This window comes from Solanum dulcamara, chromosome 5, assembly GCF_947179165.1.
Source record: "Solanum dulcamara chromosome 5, daSolDulc1.2, whole genome shotgun sequence".
In the NCBI taxonomy this organism is placed as follows: Eukaryota; Viridiplantae; Streptophyta; class Magnoliopsida; order Solanales; family Solanaceae; genus Solanum; species Solanum dulcamara.
The window spans coordinates 1,104,459-1,121,435 of record NC_077241.1 but is presented as its reverse complement, the minus strand read 5'-3'; the positions used below and the strand labels follow the sequence as shown (position 1 = coordinate 1,121,435).

The 16,977-nt window shown below is 34.9% G+C and overlaps 2 protein-coding genes across 6 annotated transcripts; both read right to left on the bottom strand.

Annotated features, from left to right (window-relative positions):
- Positions 1-744: 744 nt before the first annotated feature.
- Positions 745-6,777, bottom strand: LOC129888671 (calcium-dependent protein kinase 1). The gene is made up of 8 exons (XM_055963627.1): positions 6,002-6,777; positions 4,560-4,703; positions 3,726-3,878; positions 3,136-3,251; positions 2,861-3,028; positions 2,283-2,410; positions 2,112-2,211; positions 745-1,188 (listed from the first exon to the last, which is right to left on the bottom strand). Exons 1-8 carry the CDS (start codon positions 6,669-6,671, stop codon positions 1,105-1,107), a joined length of 1,563 nt encoding a protein of 520 aa, XP_055819602.1. The 5' UTR covers positions 6,672-6,777; the 3' UTR covers positions 745-1,104.
- A 2,183-nt stretch (positions 6,778-8,960) lies between these two features.
- LOC129888669 (uncharacterized) lies at positions 8,961-15,597 on the bottom strand. Of its 5 annotated transcripts, none has more exons than XM_055963623.1 (3): positions 15,419-15,597; positions 13,786-13,992; positions 8,961-11,370 (listed from the first exon to the last, which is right to left on the bottom strand). In XM_055963623.1, exon 3 carries the CDS (start codon positions 11,171-11,173, stop codon positions 9,224-9,226), a length of 1,950 nt encoding a protein of 649 aa, XP_055819598.1. In that variant the 5' UTR covers positions 11,174-11,370; positions 13,786-13,992; positions 15,419-15,597; the 3' UTR covers positions 8,961-9,223. The 5 variants fall into 5 exon arrangements, with proteins under 5 accessions (XP_055819598.1, XP_055819597.1, XP_055819596.1 ...); XM_055963622.1 differs by having other exon boundaries at positions 8,961-11,445; positions 13,786-13,969; XM_055963621.1 differs by having other exon boundaries at positions 13,786-13,969.
- Positions 15,598-16,977: the final 1,380 nt, after the last annotated feature.

Here is a 16,977-nt window from a genome sequence, read left to right as displayed (position 1 = left end):
AAATATAATATATTTTAAAACACTTATAATACATTTATATTGCATGCATAATTTACTTTTAATACATAGTAGATATATCATAATATTGCTACATATTGATATAAATGATAATAAATAAAAAATATCGCTAAAATCAGTAATTATTTATTAAAAAGTATTTTTCCAGTAGAATAATTTTGATAGTTTGTTATGCAATGATTAATTAACAATGAAAATATTTTTATATAATTACTTAATCTAAAAAGATATTTTTGTCTAAATGGGGCAAGGCAGAACGATTAAAAACTTTGACAGGTTAAAGTTGGCCTTGGACAATCCTTAAATTCCACATTTTAAGGAAGCTTAATTATAGATAACCTAATAGTATTAAAAAGTATTTATACCAACTGTATGTGTTTTAATATCCGTGGTGTTTGGATTAACTTGCGCGCACCTCGATTAATTCAATAGAAGACATATCACCTCCCACCACCAACATATATCAAATAACTCTGTTTATCAAGACTAGGACAGAAGAGAAGAAATCATCTAGTGTTTTTTCCTCAGCAGGGACTTGAACCTGAGAAACCTCATGATTCTCATGATTCTATACTGACGGTGTATATAACTCAAACTTTCCCCAGGATACCCACAATTGGAGATAAACTACTGTTACTGTTACCAAATGTGGGAACAACAAATACATTTTAACAAAATTATTGCTTGTTCCAAAACAAGAACGTAATGCTGAAAAACACACACAAAGGAGGAGAAATGGACTTTCTCTTCATTTGTTTCAAAGAGGCTGAAGTATGAACCAAAGAAGCAATACATCAGCATTATCAATTGTATACTATACATTCAATTATTTTTCCAGATTTGTACCACTTATATCTGTATATTGGAACATCCTGCACCAAACCAGAACCTCAACTCAACAAGGAACTCTACTGCCAATTAAAAAAAGCCGAAACTTTTTTTGTTTGATATGGATGAAGAGCCAAAACTCTCACAATCCCAGATAGAAAAAACCGGGAACCATTTGGATCTTTAGTGGTTCCATTGGTAAACTCACTGGAGCAGCAATGCTAATCAAATGGTGTGCTTTATGAGTTTTGTTGTGTTTCATCTGCGACGCCTATTGTTGACGAAATCTGGATCACCTTTCCTCATCATAGCAGCGAACTCATCGTAATTGATTCTTCCATCCTGCAATTGGTTAAAAATATTTCTCCATGACAGTCCAAAAGAAACCATTATGTTTAAGCACAAGTCACTCAGAGAATCTTTTATTTTTGGGGGTGCAGCTTTCTTGTTTCAAGGAAAAGAATATCTCTTTTCTTATTAAGTTTAAGAAAATATCAGAAGACAACAGATTTGTATTGATTCTGTTCAACTGTACAATTGACAAAATCTGATAAGAAACATAATTTCTGCAAACAAGTGGCTAGAAATACGGTTCACTAAAGGGCTGTCCAAAATTTTACTTCATTGAAAGAGACCTATTTGTAAAGGGAGAAAAAAAGAGAAAGATTCAACTCCTGATCTCGAGCACAATTCCCAGTCGTTGTTTAAGCTATAGAGTCCTTACTATTTGATCAAAGCACTCTTACAAAATCTCCTAATTGACCAAAAGAAAAGTTGGCAAAACATTCAGTATTTCAAAAGATATGGTTAATCATTGGACACTCTTTTGTGAGAGAGTGAAAAGTGTCGCCATCTTTAAATGAGAGTAACAAGTGTCAAATATTGTGGATGAGTCAAAGTGACACAGTAAAACATCCCTCTTATAAATGGACCAAGGATATCTTCTCAATATAGATGAATTATTAGAGAATTATTATACTATCATATAACCCTCTTTCCAAACTTGCTGGCTTTGTATTAAATAAATTTTGTTGTTCTTGCTCCTCTTATAGAGAATGCTTGTTTAATCCTAGGGAAGCATTTCACATTACTTAAATAGTTTCTTATAATAGTGCCGACATGACTCATGCATTACTTTTACTTGCTTATAAATAAATATTACATTTACTGTTGTATTTTTACAAGAAATTCTCAAAAACACAAGACATTTAGATATTGTAAATAGAAATATCATATAAACTTGTGAAAAGAAAAGGATACCGTACATTGTCTGTGTCAACTTCAGCAATGATCTCTTTTATTGATTTTTCATCAGTAATGTTGTATTCCTTCAGCGCATGCTCCAGTTCTTCCATCGTAATATACCTAAAGGGACCAAGATTAGAAAATAGTAGAATGTTAACCCAAAGTAAACGGGCAGGTGGATAGCTTCATACCCGCTTTTATCCTTGTCAAAATACTCAAATGCTTTGTACAAGTGATCTTCTCTTTCCATGCGATTCATGTGCATCGTAGCTGTTATGAACTCAAGGTAATCAATTGTTCCATTTCCATCAACATCAGCCTGGAAGAACAACCAAATATCTGTATTATCGACTATGCATTAAGCATGTTAGGCAAATGAGTACACTCTATGCACGCAATCTTCATGGTATTTTGAAGCCAAATATTTTTCATGTCAAAGGATTTTAAGGGCATTGAGAACATCATCATTTCTATGAGCATCTAATAATTAAACACAATCCATTTAGAGCTGTGGACTTGCCAATGGGTAAGAAATACTGCCACTTAGCGAGATACACATCACCAAAATGAAGTGTTTCTGCTGGACTATGTAAATCTCTTGTTCATGCGCTTCACCAAGAAGCTTTTAGTTCTCAGAAATTTACATCTCAACAAGTGATCCACTGCTTGCCAAATTTGTCAAATGAATATGACGAATAATTGCAAGAAGGAGATATGAGCTAAAAAGAGGGAACAGTAACCATGAAGTAAGGAATGGCCAGGAAAATACCGCGTCCATCAACTGCCTGACTTCTGACTCAGAAAGCTTTGTACCCATTTTTGTAAGACCAGCTTTCAATTCTTCAAATGTAATTGTCCCACTGTCATCTGTGTCTATAGATTTGAACATTTCCTTCAAGCCAATGATTTCTTCTTCAGAGAGATTTTCAGCAATTACCTACAAATTTAGGGAAACAGAAGATAAGCACAGTTGTTGGGAAACACATGAAAGGGAGAAAAATTGCCTATGTCGTCAAGAATAAGAACATTGAATATTGACTCAACCTTTAGTGCTACTTTCTTCAGCTTGTTCATAGCACGGAATTGTTTCATTCTAGATAAGACAGCAATGTCAAGAGGTTTGTCAGATGCATCACCATCTTCTCTCATCCATGGATGATCTACATTTGCATATATATTTACTTCAGTTATAGTACAGTATGAAATGGCCGTTCCAGAGATTATAAGTATTATAACCATCAATTATGCATACCAGAACCTACCAGTAGAAGTTATCACAAGGACCAGAGTTATTCCTTGGAAAAAATTGATTTCTATGAGCATGTCTCCTATGGAATGCGTGGAAGGAAAACAACCATGGATGCTTTGAAAGAAAATCCGAGTAAGTCCATGTTTGAAATATAAATGTGAACTATCTTTGGATCTTTGTATGAACTCGCTATTATAGCTGATTGGGATAATCTTTCGGACTTTATAGACTAATTACTTAGCTAAAGGAATTCTGGAATCTAGATGCTATACAAATAAAGGTACTCCTCTTAATTAAAATAAAAAATATCATACCAAATAGAGACAATATAAGAAAGATATTCTGCAGTGTATTATGAGAGATCTTGATTAAAGCTGAATCTTACTTAGGACTTCAGCTGCAGAAATCCTTTCCCTAGGATCAGATCGTAGCATCTTCTTAACAAGATCTTTAGCGCTACTCGATACTGAAGGCCAAGGATCAGATGAAAAATCAAGATGACCTCGAAGAACGGCATCGAAGATGGTCTGATCATTCTCTGCGTATAAATAAAGAGAAATATATCCAAGTCAATGAAAAATACATCGGAGCAGTCATTTTGTAAGAATATCATGCAAAAATGTTGCCTTGTATAGTTTACTTCTGGTAGCTATCCACCACTGGAAACAAAAGGCCCAGCAAAACTTTGTAAAACATCTTACAAATCGTTTGCCTAAAAGTAGGCTATGCTTCCCCAAGTTTGAGACTGGCAAATAGTTTTAAATAATTGGAGTATATACCTCCTTGCTAAGTTTACGGGAACCCAGTTGCAAATATGGAGTCGGAAATAATGATGCTCAGATACTAAGGAAAACACTAGCTAAGGCAAGATACCATATAATCAGTAAGATAAATCAGTCTAGATTATTACATTATGGCAATTACAAGAGGAACACAAATAATGCTGTTCAAATATATCTGCAAGATGAGTATGAAATTCTACAACTTTTTATGCCATTTCGTCGAGTTTCAATGTATTCTATTACAATTCCTGAACAACATGTTTCTTCATTTTCTTCTTCATATTTTGGCACAAGGGCAACAAACAGAAGATGTTATATGGTAAAGAAAGAATCTGCCATAGTTCTTTCTGTGGCGAACGAAAAGGAAGTCAATAATGATGAAGAAGCTTTAGGAAAATCCAATGCTAAAATATTCTAGACGTAGCAAATGAAGTTACCTCCATAAAATGGTGGAACACCACTAAGTAGAATGTATAGAATAACTCCAGCACTCCAAATATCAGCTTCGGGTCCATATTCTCGGCGCAAAACTTCAGGAGCAACATAATATGCACTACCAACTAGGTCTTTGAACACATCACCTGCATCCACGAGTGCTTTTCAGGTTGAATAGGTCATCAATATATCCCAAAGAGCTGTAAACAAGTGGTCCAACTAAAAATCCAACAAAAACATAAGTTAAAAGAGACATGTCTGCAATACCTTTTCTTCAAGTGGTCATATTTAGCTAATAAAATACAATTGTATTCCACAGATATTTGTGCTTTTTCTTTAAATTCTTGAAATATCTATCTGGTCAGATTCATGTGTTGCAAATACTATAGTTCCCAGTCTCCATAGTATTGTAGCCAGGCGCCAGCACAAGAATGCTATCCAAGATGTGACTTTGAACAAAAATTATAGATTGTACGTGCTTTTCCCTTCTTGTGGATCTTTTCTCAAATTTTTTGAATATACACAGTCTACATACGTTCCCAACCAAATCTAAAAAGAAGTAAAATTTGGCATTGTTACATTGTTCTGTTACCTGAGCAAACTATCAGGGCTTCTCAAAACGACAACAGGTGCCAATGCAGGAACACAAGACGGGATGACTTAGAAACAACATAAATACGACGAGAACACATTTCTAAATTGCATAAGTATACAATTTCATCTTAAACTCACTATAACACAAATCAGTCAAACAATTATAATGAAGTTATGAAACAATCCCTTTAGCGTGTAGTATGCATATAGAGAACAAAATATAGTAATATAACTAAAGTGTAATATAATCCAATTCCACCTATGTTCCTACGGCATAAACCATTTCCAACTCTGGATAAAGGACAGGGTTGTTAAGAGCATATAACATTTCTTGCTCATTGGTTGCATAAGGTTTTCAATTGAGTTTGAAATGGTCCTACGTCACTCACCCACTCATGGGTAAAACTAGCGTACCCAATGGGGGTTCATCCCTTCATTGAAAAAATACACTATATACACAATGTCAAAATTGTTTTTACGCTCAACTAATTCCACGGGATACCTGCCCCATCCCACTAGCATCAGGTACCAAGTAAGACAAATGGGAAGAAACAACTGGGGTTTTGTCCCTTCAGGAATTTGAACCTATAATTATTTTACATTTGAATCTCCTTCCTGAAAATCTTGGCTCCACCTCTGCACCCATTGTCTTAAAAGATTTGTGTTTGATGCTTAGTTTCCTTCAGAGTGGTGATGGCAAAAGCAAAAGTATTCAAAATTGTGAAAAATTATGCTATTAGTGTGAACGAAATGGAGAGAAAGAATATAGCAAAATTAATACAGAAAATTCAAACAGAAGACCTAAATTAGCTTAAAAGTAAGGCGCAATTGATCGGTGATCGAATAATACCTGGTTTGAAAAAGACTGATAGCCCAAAATCAGTAGCCTTCAATGGTGAACTTTCATCGGAGCTCAAAAACAAGAAATTTTCAGGTTTTAAATCCCTATGCATAACTCCCATAGAATGACAATTGTGAACAACAGTTACCATCTGTCGGCAAACTCCAGCAGCAGCTCGTTCGGAATAGTGTCCTTTAGCAATTATCCGGTCAAAAAGCTCGCCGCCGGCACAAAGTTCCATAACGAGGTGAACATGATGTTTATCCTCAAACGTTCCTTTAAGCTCGACGATGTTCCGGTGACCAGTAAGATGGTGCATGATCTGAACTTCACGGCGGACGTCGTCGACATCGTCCTTGTTGATGAGTTTTCGTGTGGCGATTGACTTACACGCGAACTGCTGGCGCGTCTGCTTGTGAGTTACTAAGTAGGTGACTCCGAATTGACCGCGGCCGAGTTCGCCGCCGAAAATGTAGATGGACCGGACATCCTCCATTGGCCGGCCGAGAACACGGCCGATGCCGGAGAGTGGTCGTGGAGGTGGTGGTTGTGAGGATGGGATGATTCTGATACCGGTGTTCGACGGAGGTTGATTCGGCGTTGAAGTGGCGCCACCGGCGCCAGCGCCGGAGGTGGTGGTGGTGGTTTGGTCGGAAGGTAAGCTGTTACAGTTGCCCATTTTTTCTTCGAGTTTGTGAGACTGTTCAGTCAAACTTTGAGATATTTTTGGTGTATGGTCTGAAGACTCAACATTTTACTCATGGGGTGAAATGACAAAATAGGAATTTTTTCAAAATTTCTAAGTTGTTTGTTTGGATATTTTTTTATTATCAAAATATTGTTACAAAAGAACATATAGTATAACATAATAGAATAAAATTAATTTCAAAGAAAATTTAGACTTTATTATAGTGAAATATTATTATGAAAGATGATGATTAGCGGTGATCATTGAATAAATTTCTTTAACTTGAGTTGAATTAAAAGTACGAAATGTATTTGCACCATTACCGTCTTCAAATAAAGCTTTTTCTAGAGCCCGTTTGGATTGGCTTTAAGTTGGTCAAAACCAACTTAAAGCCCCTTTTCAGCTTTTGGACGTGTTTGCCTAATGCTAACTTTAAGCCATAAAGTTCTTAAAGTCAGTCAAAAATAAAAAGTTAGGATTCCTAACTTTTTTTTTTCTAAGTGCTTAAAGTCATTTTCTTTGACCATGGAAATTATTTTTATATCCCTTATATTTTAACTAAATTCCCAAACTACCCTTTTTATTCTTTTAACCCTAAAATTCACATAATTTTCCTCATTTAAGCACTTTTATCCAAACACTCAACTGCTTATTTATAAAAATAACTTTCAGCACTTTAAAGTTCTAAAAGCACTTCATACATAAAAGTTACTTTTTTTAAGTCCATCCAAACGGGCTCCTACAGTAAAAATGATGAATGCCACTTTTTTGTATCTTATTATAAGGCAAAATTATAAGTGCCTATAAAAAAGGCTATAGGTGGATTGCCTGTGTGAGCTAAGTCAAAAATCGGAGTTGATAAATTCGATTCATATTTAGTGTGGACGTCAAATCAAAAAGAATGTATTTCTACCATCTCAGTTATCATACGCATGATAAATGCGCGAATAGGTGTGGAGTATATGAATGTTAAAAACATCTATAATTTCAAGATGAGCCTACTTTGACGGCTTACACATTTACCCCTCTAATATTTTTATTGGCATCCTCTAATCTTTTTTTTTTCTTTTTGTATTTTTCCTATTCAACCTATAAAATTTTTGAAAGAGGAGGCTTAAAGTAACTGGTAAAATTGCTGTCATGTGACCTGGAAGTCACGAGTTCAAGTCTTGAAAACAGCTTCTGGCAGAAATGCAAGGTAAAGCTATGTATAATAGACCCTTGTAGTTGGACCCTTTCCCGGACCTTGCGCATAGCAGGAGTTCTAGTGTACTGGGCTGCCCTTTTAACCTATAAAATTTTGAGATAAAACATTTAATTGACTTGGCAGTGAGGAATAAGAAAAACTTCCTTCCAATAATTTTTATTTGTATCATTTAATCATTTTTAAAAAAATTCTTTTTGCAATTATTTTCATTGATAATTTAAAATTTTGGGATCTGAGGCCGTTTGGATTGACTTATAAGTTGCTTATAAGCTGTTTTTAATTTTTTTTTGAGTGTTTTGGCCAACTTAAAGACATTTTGTGCTTAAAATAAGCCTCAATAAATAGTTGGATTTATTTGGATGAACTTATTTTAAGCAGTTTATAAGTTGAAAACAGCTTATAAGTCAAAAAAAAAAGTTGGCCTACACCTACTTTTTTTTTATTATTTATAAGCAGTTTTTAACTTATAAACTGCTTAAAAATAAGTCAATCCAAACAAGCTAATAGACTTATTTGATTTGCTAGTTGCCACTTGCCAGTTAGGAATAATAATAAGGAACAATCCAAACAAAAGTTATGTCATCAAACAGCTCCCAACAAGTTGTCTTGTAGTTAAAAAAAATAAGGGAAAAGATTATTTATTGTTAAAGAATAAATAGAATAATATTACAGTTAAATCTTTCTATAACGATATCGTGTATTCGGATATTTTTTAACTGTTATAGTGAAAAATTATCTCTACGTTTGATCTGCTTACACCATATCCTTATAGAATTATATTGATTTGTTGTTGTTATTATTGTTGTTATAGTGAAATATTATAAAGAATAGATAATATAACATAATATGAAAGTTATATAACATCATCTCTACCTCATAAAGCAGAAGGAAGCATTGTGAGGTATTCGTGTTACTAGTAATAGAAGCTGTCCTTCGTTATCAGAATCTATATTACTCAAACTCTCCAAAATCGATGTCGTGTTCATGCTCAAAAAATGCACTACTAATGGAGGAACTGACACGTATCTGTCAACATTTTTGAATAATCCGAGCAACATTGATCATATGACAAGTACAGAATAATGGCAATGTTATCAAACTCAGGGAAACATCTGACTCATGCTACTCCAAAGTATTTACACAAGACCAAAGCTACAAGAAAACAGCTCTGTACATTATTACCACTATATATATTAACAGTAACAAGTTCGAGTCGAAACCGACTAAAAAATGACAGAGAACAGCTTCTCTATCACCAGAATAGTGAACAAGCTAGATGACAGAAATGACACAAATGTTGCAGAAATTCGAAGCATTACAATCGAAATGAAATACCTCATGTAGTCACTGTGCCTGTGCTGCTGTTTAAGGTATGGCATGAACCACCTGCCAGCATTGCCATCAAACTTCCTCCGTGCACTCTTCCTTCGGAAACTGATGATGAGCTTCCACCTACTGGCATACTCGCTTGGTTGAATCCAAAATATTTCCAACCGGTAGATGTCAAAACGTTACTACCTATCTTCATGATATTAATCTCCTTCATCTTTCCAGGATTTTGGGGTGTTGAATCCCAGATTGCAGCCCCTAGAGTGCCACCACCACCATGAATGCGTTTGTCTTGCTCCAGAGCACCATGAAATTCAACAAGTCCAGTCTTTCCTTTCGCAAATGAGTTACAAGGACTATCATTTTGACCAAAACCAGAAGCAGGTTGACCCAAAGAACATCTTTTTCCGTCACCATGCGCCTTGCAGAAATCAGTGCTTCCCTGAGCACTTTTTCCACAGTCTACGAACTTGCATCTTTTACCACCACCATGACGCACACAGTAATTTGTCCGGCCCCTAGCACTCTTGGAGCACTCTGGTACGGCACATCTCTTACCACCACCATGTTTAACACAGAAGAGAGTCCCTCCGTGAACACTCTTTGGGCAAATCCCACCTCCTTCAAATGAACATCTTTTCCCTCCACCATGACCCTTACAGAAAGGTGTGCTCCCCTCTGCGCCCCTATTGCAGCCTTCAAACGTGCAACGTTTCCCGCCACCGTGGCCTTTGCAAAACATGGTGCTTCCTTGTGCCCCTTTAGAGCACTGGGGGTACTGACACCGCCGGCCACCTCCATGTGAAATGCAAAAGCCAGAGAGTCCTTCAGCACTTTTCAGGCAGTTTTTTTCCTGGCATCTCTTGCCCCCACCATGTCTAATGCATAATCCGGACTTCCCTCTGGCAGCACGGGTGCAGGTTTCGTGACTGCAACGGCGTCCACCCCCATGTGCAATGCAGAAACCAGTGCGTCCTTCTGCACTCTTGGTACAATCGAGGAATCCACACCGCCAACCACCGCCATGGGCCTTGCAGAAGGTAGTTCGACCTTCAGCTCCCTTATGGCAGTCTGGTTTTTGACACCTACGGCCTCCACCATGGGCAATGCAAAAGCCAGAAGCACCTCTTGCTCCTTTAACGCAATCCTTGAACTGACATTGTTTGATGCCACTACAGCGTTGCTGCTGCTTTGTTCCGGAAGTACAAGTGACTGAGCTATTTGGATTTGTTATTACACTTGAGGAAGGATCAGGAGAGGCTGAAGATGGTTCAACTTCTTTTATCACCTGGTTCGAGAAATAACTAGACTCTTTGTCCTGTGGCGCATGTAACGGATGAAAAATGCTACTGGTCTTCCAATGAGAAACCGCTGATACTTCATCAGTCTGAAGAGCTCCACCAAAACCATGTGGCACCTTTATGACACTTTGTGGTGAAGTGGAGGTCATATGCAAAGTAGTAACATCAGATTCAGCAGCGCTACTGGAAAGACTCAATTCCAAATCAATTGCAGCCCCTTCATCAAGTACTTTTGGATCGGAGCTAGTCGAACTTTTTGGTCTTGGTGTCTTATCATTGGCAAGATAAAGACCGAAGTCCACTTCCAGGTCCATCGAGGACTTGTCAGTTTCTTTCGCTGGAGATATTGAGGTGCATACAGTGCCTGAACTCCACTTATTTTCTGAGGGACTTGATGAATGGCCTAAGCTTAGACATAAAGATGAACCAATTTGCTGATCAACAGATCCACGAATCAAGCTCCAATTGCGTTTTATTTCCTTTGTAGCAGGTACTAGAGGCATTAAAGACCCAACGGAATCAAGTCGCAGGGTGGTATCAGCACAATCACCACCTTCAGCTCTAGCTCCGCCAACTAGGATGGAATTTCCCAGATTCTTGGATGTATTCAACGAAGGGTTCGCAGCAAACCCCAAATAGTGGAATCTCGGATCCATGAACTAAGAGCTAGGATGCAACACTTCTATTGAACCAAATCCCAATGGCAAAAGAACAGTCGGCCTGCCTTCCTGCCTAAAAATTAGTTAGTGGCTAAACTAGGGTTAGATGTGTCACAAAGAGCACATCCCGCCCCCGCTTACAAATCCAGAAGTATCCTTTCTGTCCATTAGATATCACACTTTACACCAAGTTCCTGTAAACAGCAACAATGGAGTAAAACTTTGTGCTGAGTCAAACCTTCAGCGACAGATCATGATAAATAATCATCCTGTACCACATTGAATTCCATTAAAAAGCAGATTTCCGCACAGAAGAAACCAGAATTACTACAATCCTTTTTAGAAAAAGGTGGCTTAACTAATGAAAGAAAGATGGAACCAGATACATTTTATTTAAGAGAATATGAAAAGGAATGATTTAGCAGATGTAAACCAGAATAACAAGATCATTTATAAGCAAACAGAGTATGTTTCCGGGAAAATTACGTAGAACAATTTGACTTCTCTCCCCCCCTTTGCCCGCTAACCATGCAAGATTCTTCTTGCTAATTTGACTAAAAGAAAAAAATCCCTCCTCTTTTATTTTCCTCAACTTTCTATTTCTACTACGGAGAAGGACCTAAAATGCCCCTCAACTATTTGAATTGGTACAAAACTATCCTTCGTCCACCTTTCAGCCTAAATACCCCCAGCGTCAACCTTTTGGCTCAAAAATACCCTTATTTCTAATGGTCCACACTCATTAGGTGGATGGGAGGGCAATATTGCACCAAATCTCATAGTTTAAGGGTATTTTAGGCCCTAATCCGTTAAAATAATTTGAAATTACTTAATATATGAGCTCTAGTAAGATTGACCGATTTTGAATTCCATGGTAAAGTCACCTTTCCCTCCTCTTCATTTCTTCTCTCTTAAACTTCTTCTTGGATCTTGTCCATCATTTTAAATATTAATTTTTTAAAACTTATGGCAAAATAAGGGAGAAAAAAAGAGGAAAAATAATGAGGGCATTCATATATAAATAATTAGTTCAATAGAAGATAATTTAATAGTATCTTTTCTTTTGTGTGTACCCAAAATTCAAAATAAATGAATAAAAAATAATCTTTTCTCCTATCCCCACCCCTACCCTACCATGATAATAATATAAATTAAAAGAATATGAACATGTAGGTTCGTTTCAAGTTTAAGACTCTCAATCCTAATTAAGAACAGAGATTTTAAAAAAATAGGGAACGGACAAATCAATTGAATAATTAATAGAAAATTTTATGTTAATAAAAAATAATAATCTTTTTTAATTAGATGGACATTTAGACGGGAATATTAGATGGATCCCCAATTATGAATTGGGTTATAATAAATTGGGTATTAATTTAAAATAGGTTAATAGAAAAATATCATGAAATTAATAATTTTTTGAATATTATTTTCAAGTATACCAGGTCAAAATATGAATTATATGTGATTTGTATTATTTATTTGAGAAGAGTTTAAATTTGGACCAATTAGATAAGGCAACATAGTAAATAAATATTTAATAATTTTATGAAGCGGTTAAAAATGAGGGAAAATATGAGCCAAAGGGTTAACATCGGGGGTATTTTTGAGCCAAAAGGTTGACGTCAAGGATATTTGGAGGCCGAAAGGTGGATGGAGGTAGTTTTGTACCAATTCGAATAGTTAAGGGTATTTTAGACCCTTCTCCGTTTCTACTATTGTTTCCTTTGTTTCGATTATTATCTATCGTTGTAACTGTTCTTTTCTCCACTATTTTCTACATGCCTTTACTACTGTATTTCCTTTTCTTACTAATTGTTTTTATGCTTTACTCAACTGACGGTCTATCGGAAATAGTCTCTATCTTTACTAGGTAGGCGTAAGGTTGCATACACATCACTCTCTCCAGACCCCACTTGTGGGATTACATTAGGTATGTTGTTGTTTCCTGTTTCCGCTATAAAGTTCGTACGAACAGAGGTCATATACTCGGAAGAAAGTTCCAAACACTTTCAGTTCCTCTCATGTAAACAAGAAAGCCCGGACCATTCTAGTTTCAAACTTCGAAACCTCAGGAAGAACCATATAAGTAGCTAGCTACACATATGGAGCTAAAAGTTTAATAGACACAAAATTTCTTTTACCAAATCTATATACCAAGCAATTCTTTTTTCAGTCTATGACTCTATATAACAGCATTGTCAAAGCTCAAAGCTGAAAAGTACTGCAAAGCGCCTTCTTGGGTTTTTAAACGCAAAGAGCAATTAAAGCGTGTGCTTTAGTGAAAAAAGACACATTATGTATATGATTATATATTTCATCTATACTTTTAGTGTAACAAAGCTTGAAAATTTATGGGAGACTAGGGTAACTATGAACAAACTTTCTTTTCATAAATCACACCAAAAATTGACCTAAGCTAAAAAAAATAAAATTGGTTTTGCCCTATGCCACAAGGAACTGATTCATTAGCATTAGAAATTTAGATCATATTAAAGCTTGATAACTTTGCTTTCCGAAATAACAGAAGCACAGAACTACAAGGATATCAACTAAGACAAACTTAGCAAAGCGGGAGATGAAGAAGAAATATGAATTTGTCCACTTACACAAATAGGATTCTTCAATAAACCTCAATTCACGTTCTACCATACTAAAGAATCATGTTGCTTCGCGTACTCTTTCCTTCTTACTTGTTTAAATCCAAAAAATTCAGCAAAACTAATTGAAATCAGAGCAAAGCACTTGAGATTCAATTTCCTCCTTTGCTCCCTTCGCCTTACCACCTCAAGACTGCATAACGGAAGATTTGGAAACTGAAAAGAATTTCAAATGCTCTACATACAATTATTATAAAAGAAAATTAAATACAACCAAGAGAGAACTAAAACAGTTATCTATTTTTTTCTTGATTAGTATAACTTAGACATTACTTGAGCCGAGGGACTTTCAGAAAACACCCTCTCCTTCACAGGGGTAAGGTTTGCGTAAACACCTCCCTCCCTAAACCCATTTGTGGGATTACAGAGGGTATGTTGTTGTTGTAGTAGTAAAACTTAGACAATTTATCAAAAGAAAAATTGCAACATAAGGATAACAATTTGAAGAGCAGACCCAAGTTGTAAAACATGTTTAAATCCGAGTTAAAACAGCTAATCGAGGAGTAATTGTTTAAGCAAACTAGCTCCCATTCAGAGTTCAAGATTCCAAATTCACCACAATTTCCACCTTTTCCATTCTGAAAAAAAAGATCTGAGAGTACAAAATATTGAAACAAGCAATCATATCTGTGACAAAATGTTGCAAAAAATTCAAACAGACAGAATAGAACTTGAACTGAAAATTTTGCAACATAAGGATAAAGATTTGAAAACCCAACTTCTAAAAAATGGTCAAGTCCAAATAAAAACAGCAAATTGACAAAAACTTGCTAAAATATACAGGCTAGTAACAATAATCTCAAAGTTCAAGATTAGATTTCACTTAAAACCCCCATCTTTTTCTTTTTTAAAAAAAAAAACTTGCAAGTGCATAGCTCAATTAGGATGATGATTTGAAAACCCAACTTCCAAAAGATGTCCAAATTCAAGTAAAAACAACAATTCAATTAAAATTTACCCAAGTATACTAGCAAAGTTCTAGATTATCAGACTTCAACTAAAAATTAAACCTTTTTTTTCCTTTTCTTCAACAACAGCAACAAAACCAGTGTAATCCCATAAGTGGGGTCTAGGAGGGTGGTGTGTACGCAGTCTTACTCCTACCTCGTGAAAGTAAAGAGGTTGTTTCCGATAGACCTTCCACAGTTCAATTATACAATCCCAACTAGATTCTGATTTAAGGAAGGTAGATTAATTGGCAAAGCTCAAATGAAGAAGCTATTCAATAAGCAAACCAATCAAGACAATACAAGAGAAACAAGAAAATCAAAATTCAAACAGAGAGAACAAAAAACTTGAAAGTGAATTATAGATTCAAGAAAGTACCTTCACATGAGGGGACTTTTTTTTATAAATCCCAGATGGGAATTCTGTTAAAAATCACACCTTTTTCTTTCTTAAAAACAAAAAAACTTACAAACATGGCTCAATTAGCTGACCCCAACTCGTTTATAAGTGAAGAAGTTATTCAATAAGCAAAAACCAATCAAGAGAATACAACAGAAACAAGAAAATCAAAATTCAAACCTGTAACAACATGTTCCAAAAATTAAATAGAGACAACACAAATTCAAGAAAGTACCTTTCTGAGAGGGGACTTCTTCTTTACTTTTTTTTTTTGATATGTAATTATTATTAATTTTTGATAATTTTTGCAGGTGGGGTTTCTGTTAAAACCCAAGAAAGTAAATGTACAGTGAGATTTAAAGAGAGAAGAAGCTAGGGCTTATAAGATTTCAGAGCATCAGCAGCTAACACGGCAGAGACATAAAATGAGCACATTATGAGGATAATAGGTATATTTATTTTTATTTTTAATTTTTTTTTCTTTTTTTTACCTTCCGTTTTGGAGGATTTATAGTGTTTTCACACTTCCCCTCCAGTGTGACTCGAACCCAGGACCTATCGGTCGTGGGTGGAGGTGCTTAACTAACTGAGCAATCCTCACTTGTCGGATAATAGGTATATATACATATTTAACTATGTAAAAAAAATAAAAATGACGTACCTTGTATCCAAATGTTGACTTATTATTAATTACTCTTGTAGTTTTTTTTTTTAAAATTAAATGCAGTGTGTTTGATTTTGACTTGACACTAAATTTAAGAAAATAAAAAAAAATGTATCGGAATCAAGAATTGTCAGGAAAAAAAAGATATTTTTTTTGAGACAAACTAAAAAGAAACAAGACAAACAAATTGAAACAAATAAGAATATAAGGTCATGTCCGCAATAAGCTAAAAATGTGTCGTATCCTGATTAATCATCTCTCTCAAATGCTTCTCCGACTATCTCTATCTTTTTCGAAGCTCACCACAATCAGCCTTTTACACTTCTTTATTAGAGCATTTGCATGTGTTCTTTTCATATGTTCGAAACCATTTCAATCTCGATTTTCTCGTCTTTTCTTCCACTTCTATCACTTTATCCCAAATATATTCATTTTTAATCTTATCTTTTCTAATATATTTGTACGTCCACTTTAATATTCTTATTTTTGCTACTTCCACACATTCACATGATTAGCCCCCAATATGACTTGCTTGTAAGTATAAGAGTATGTAATTACTAATATATATTCAATCGAAAATAACTTTACGATCTATCAAGATAACGATCGCTATTAATTCTATCTAAGTAATTATTTTTATTTTCTAATATAACAAATATTTTGAATATTTGTTTTGTGAAAAAAACTAGAAATTAAATGAATTAGAGAAGATTAGTACACTAAATCTATCTAATTCATATCAAATTATATTATTTATCATAATTTAGAGCAAAATTTACAAACAACTAGTTAATATATCCGCACTTCGCGCGGTTATTAAAATTATTAATAATTAGTTAAAAATAATATAAATAGAAAAAATATTTTATAAACTATTATTTATATACATATATAGAAAAAATTTGCTACATCAAAAATATAAACACTGTCAATAATTTGATGAGAATTTTCATACTTCAAACAATTCGAATATTACATATTAAAAGTTGTCAATGAAAGTATCCTGATGGCTAGACTTCTATAAATTGATTATATTAATGAAGTTGATATGTATTTCTTAATCAAAAATCTATTTGATTTTTTATATATATTTAATGTATGTGTATCTACGTCGTTCTTTAAATATTTTT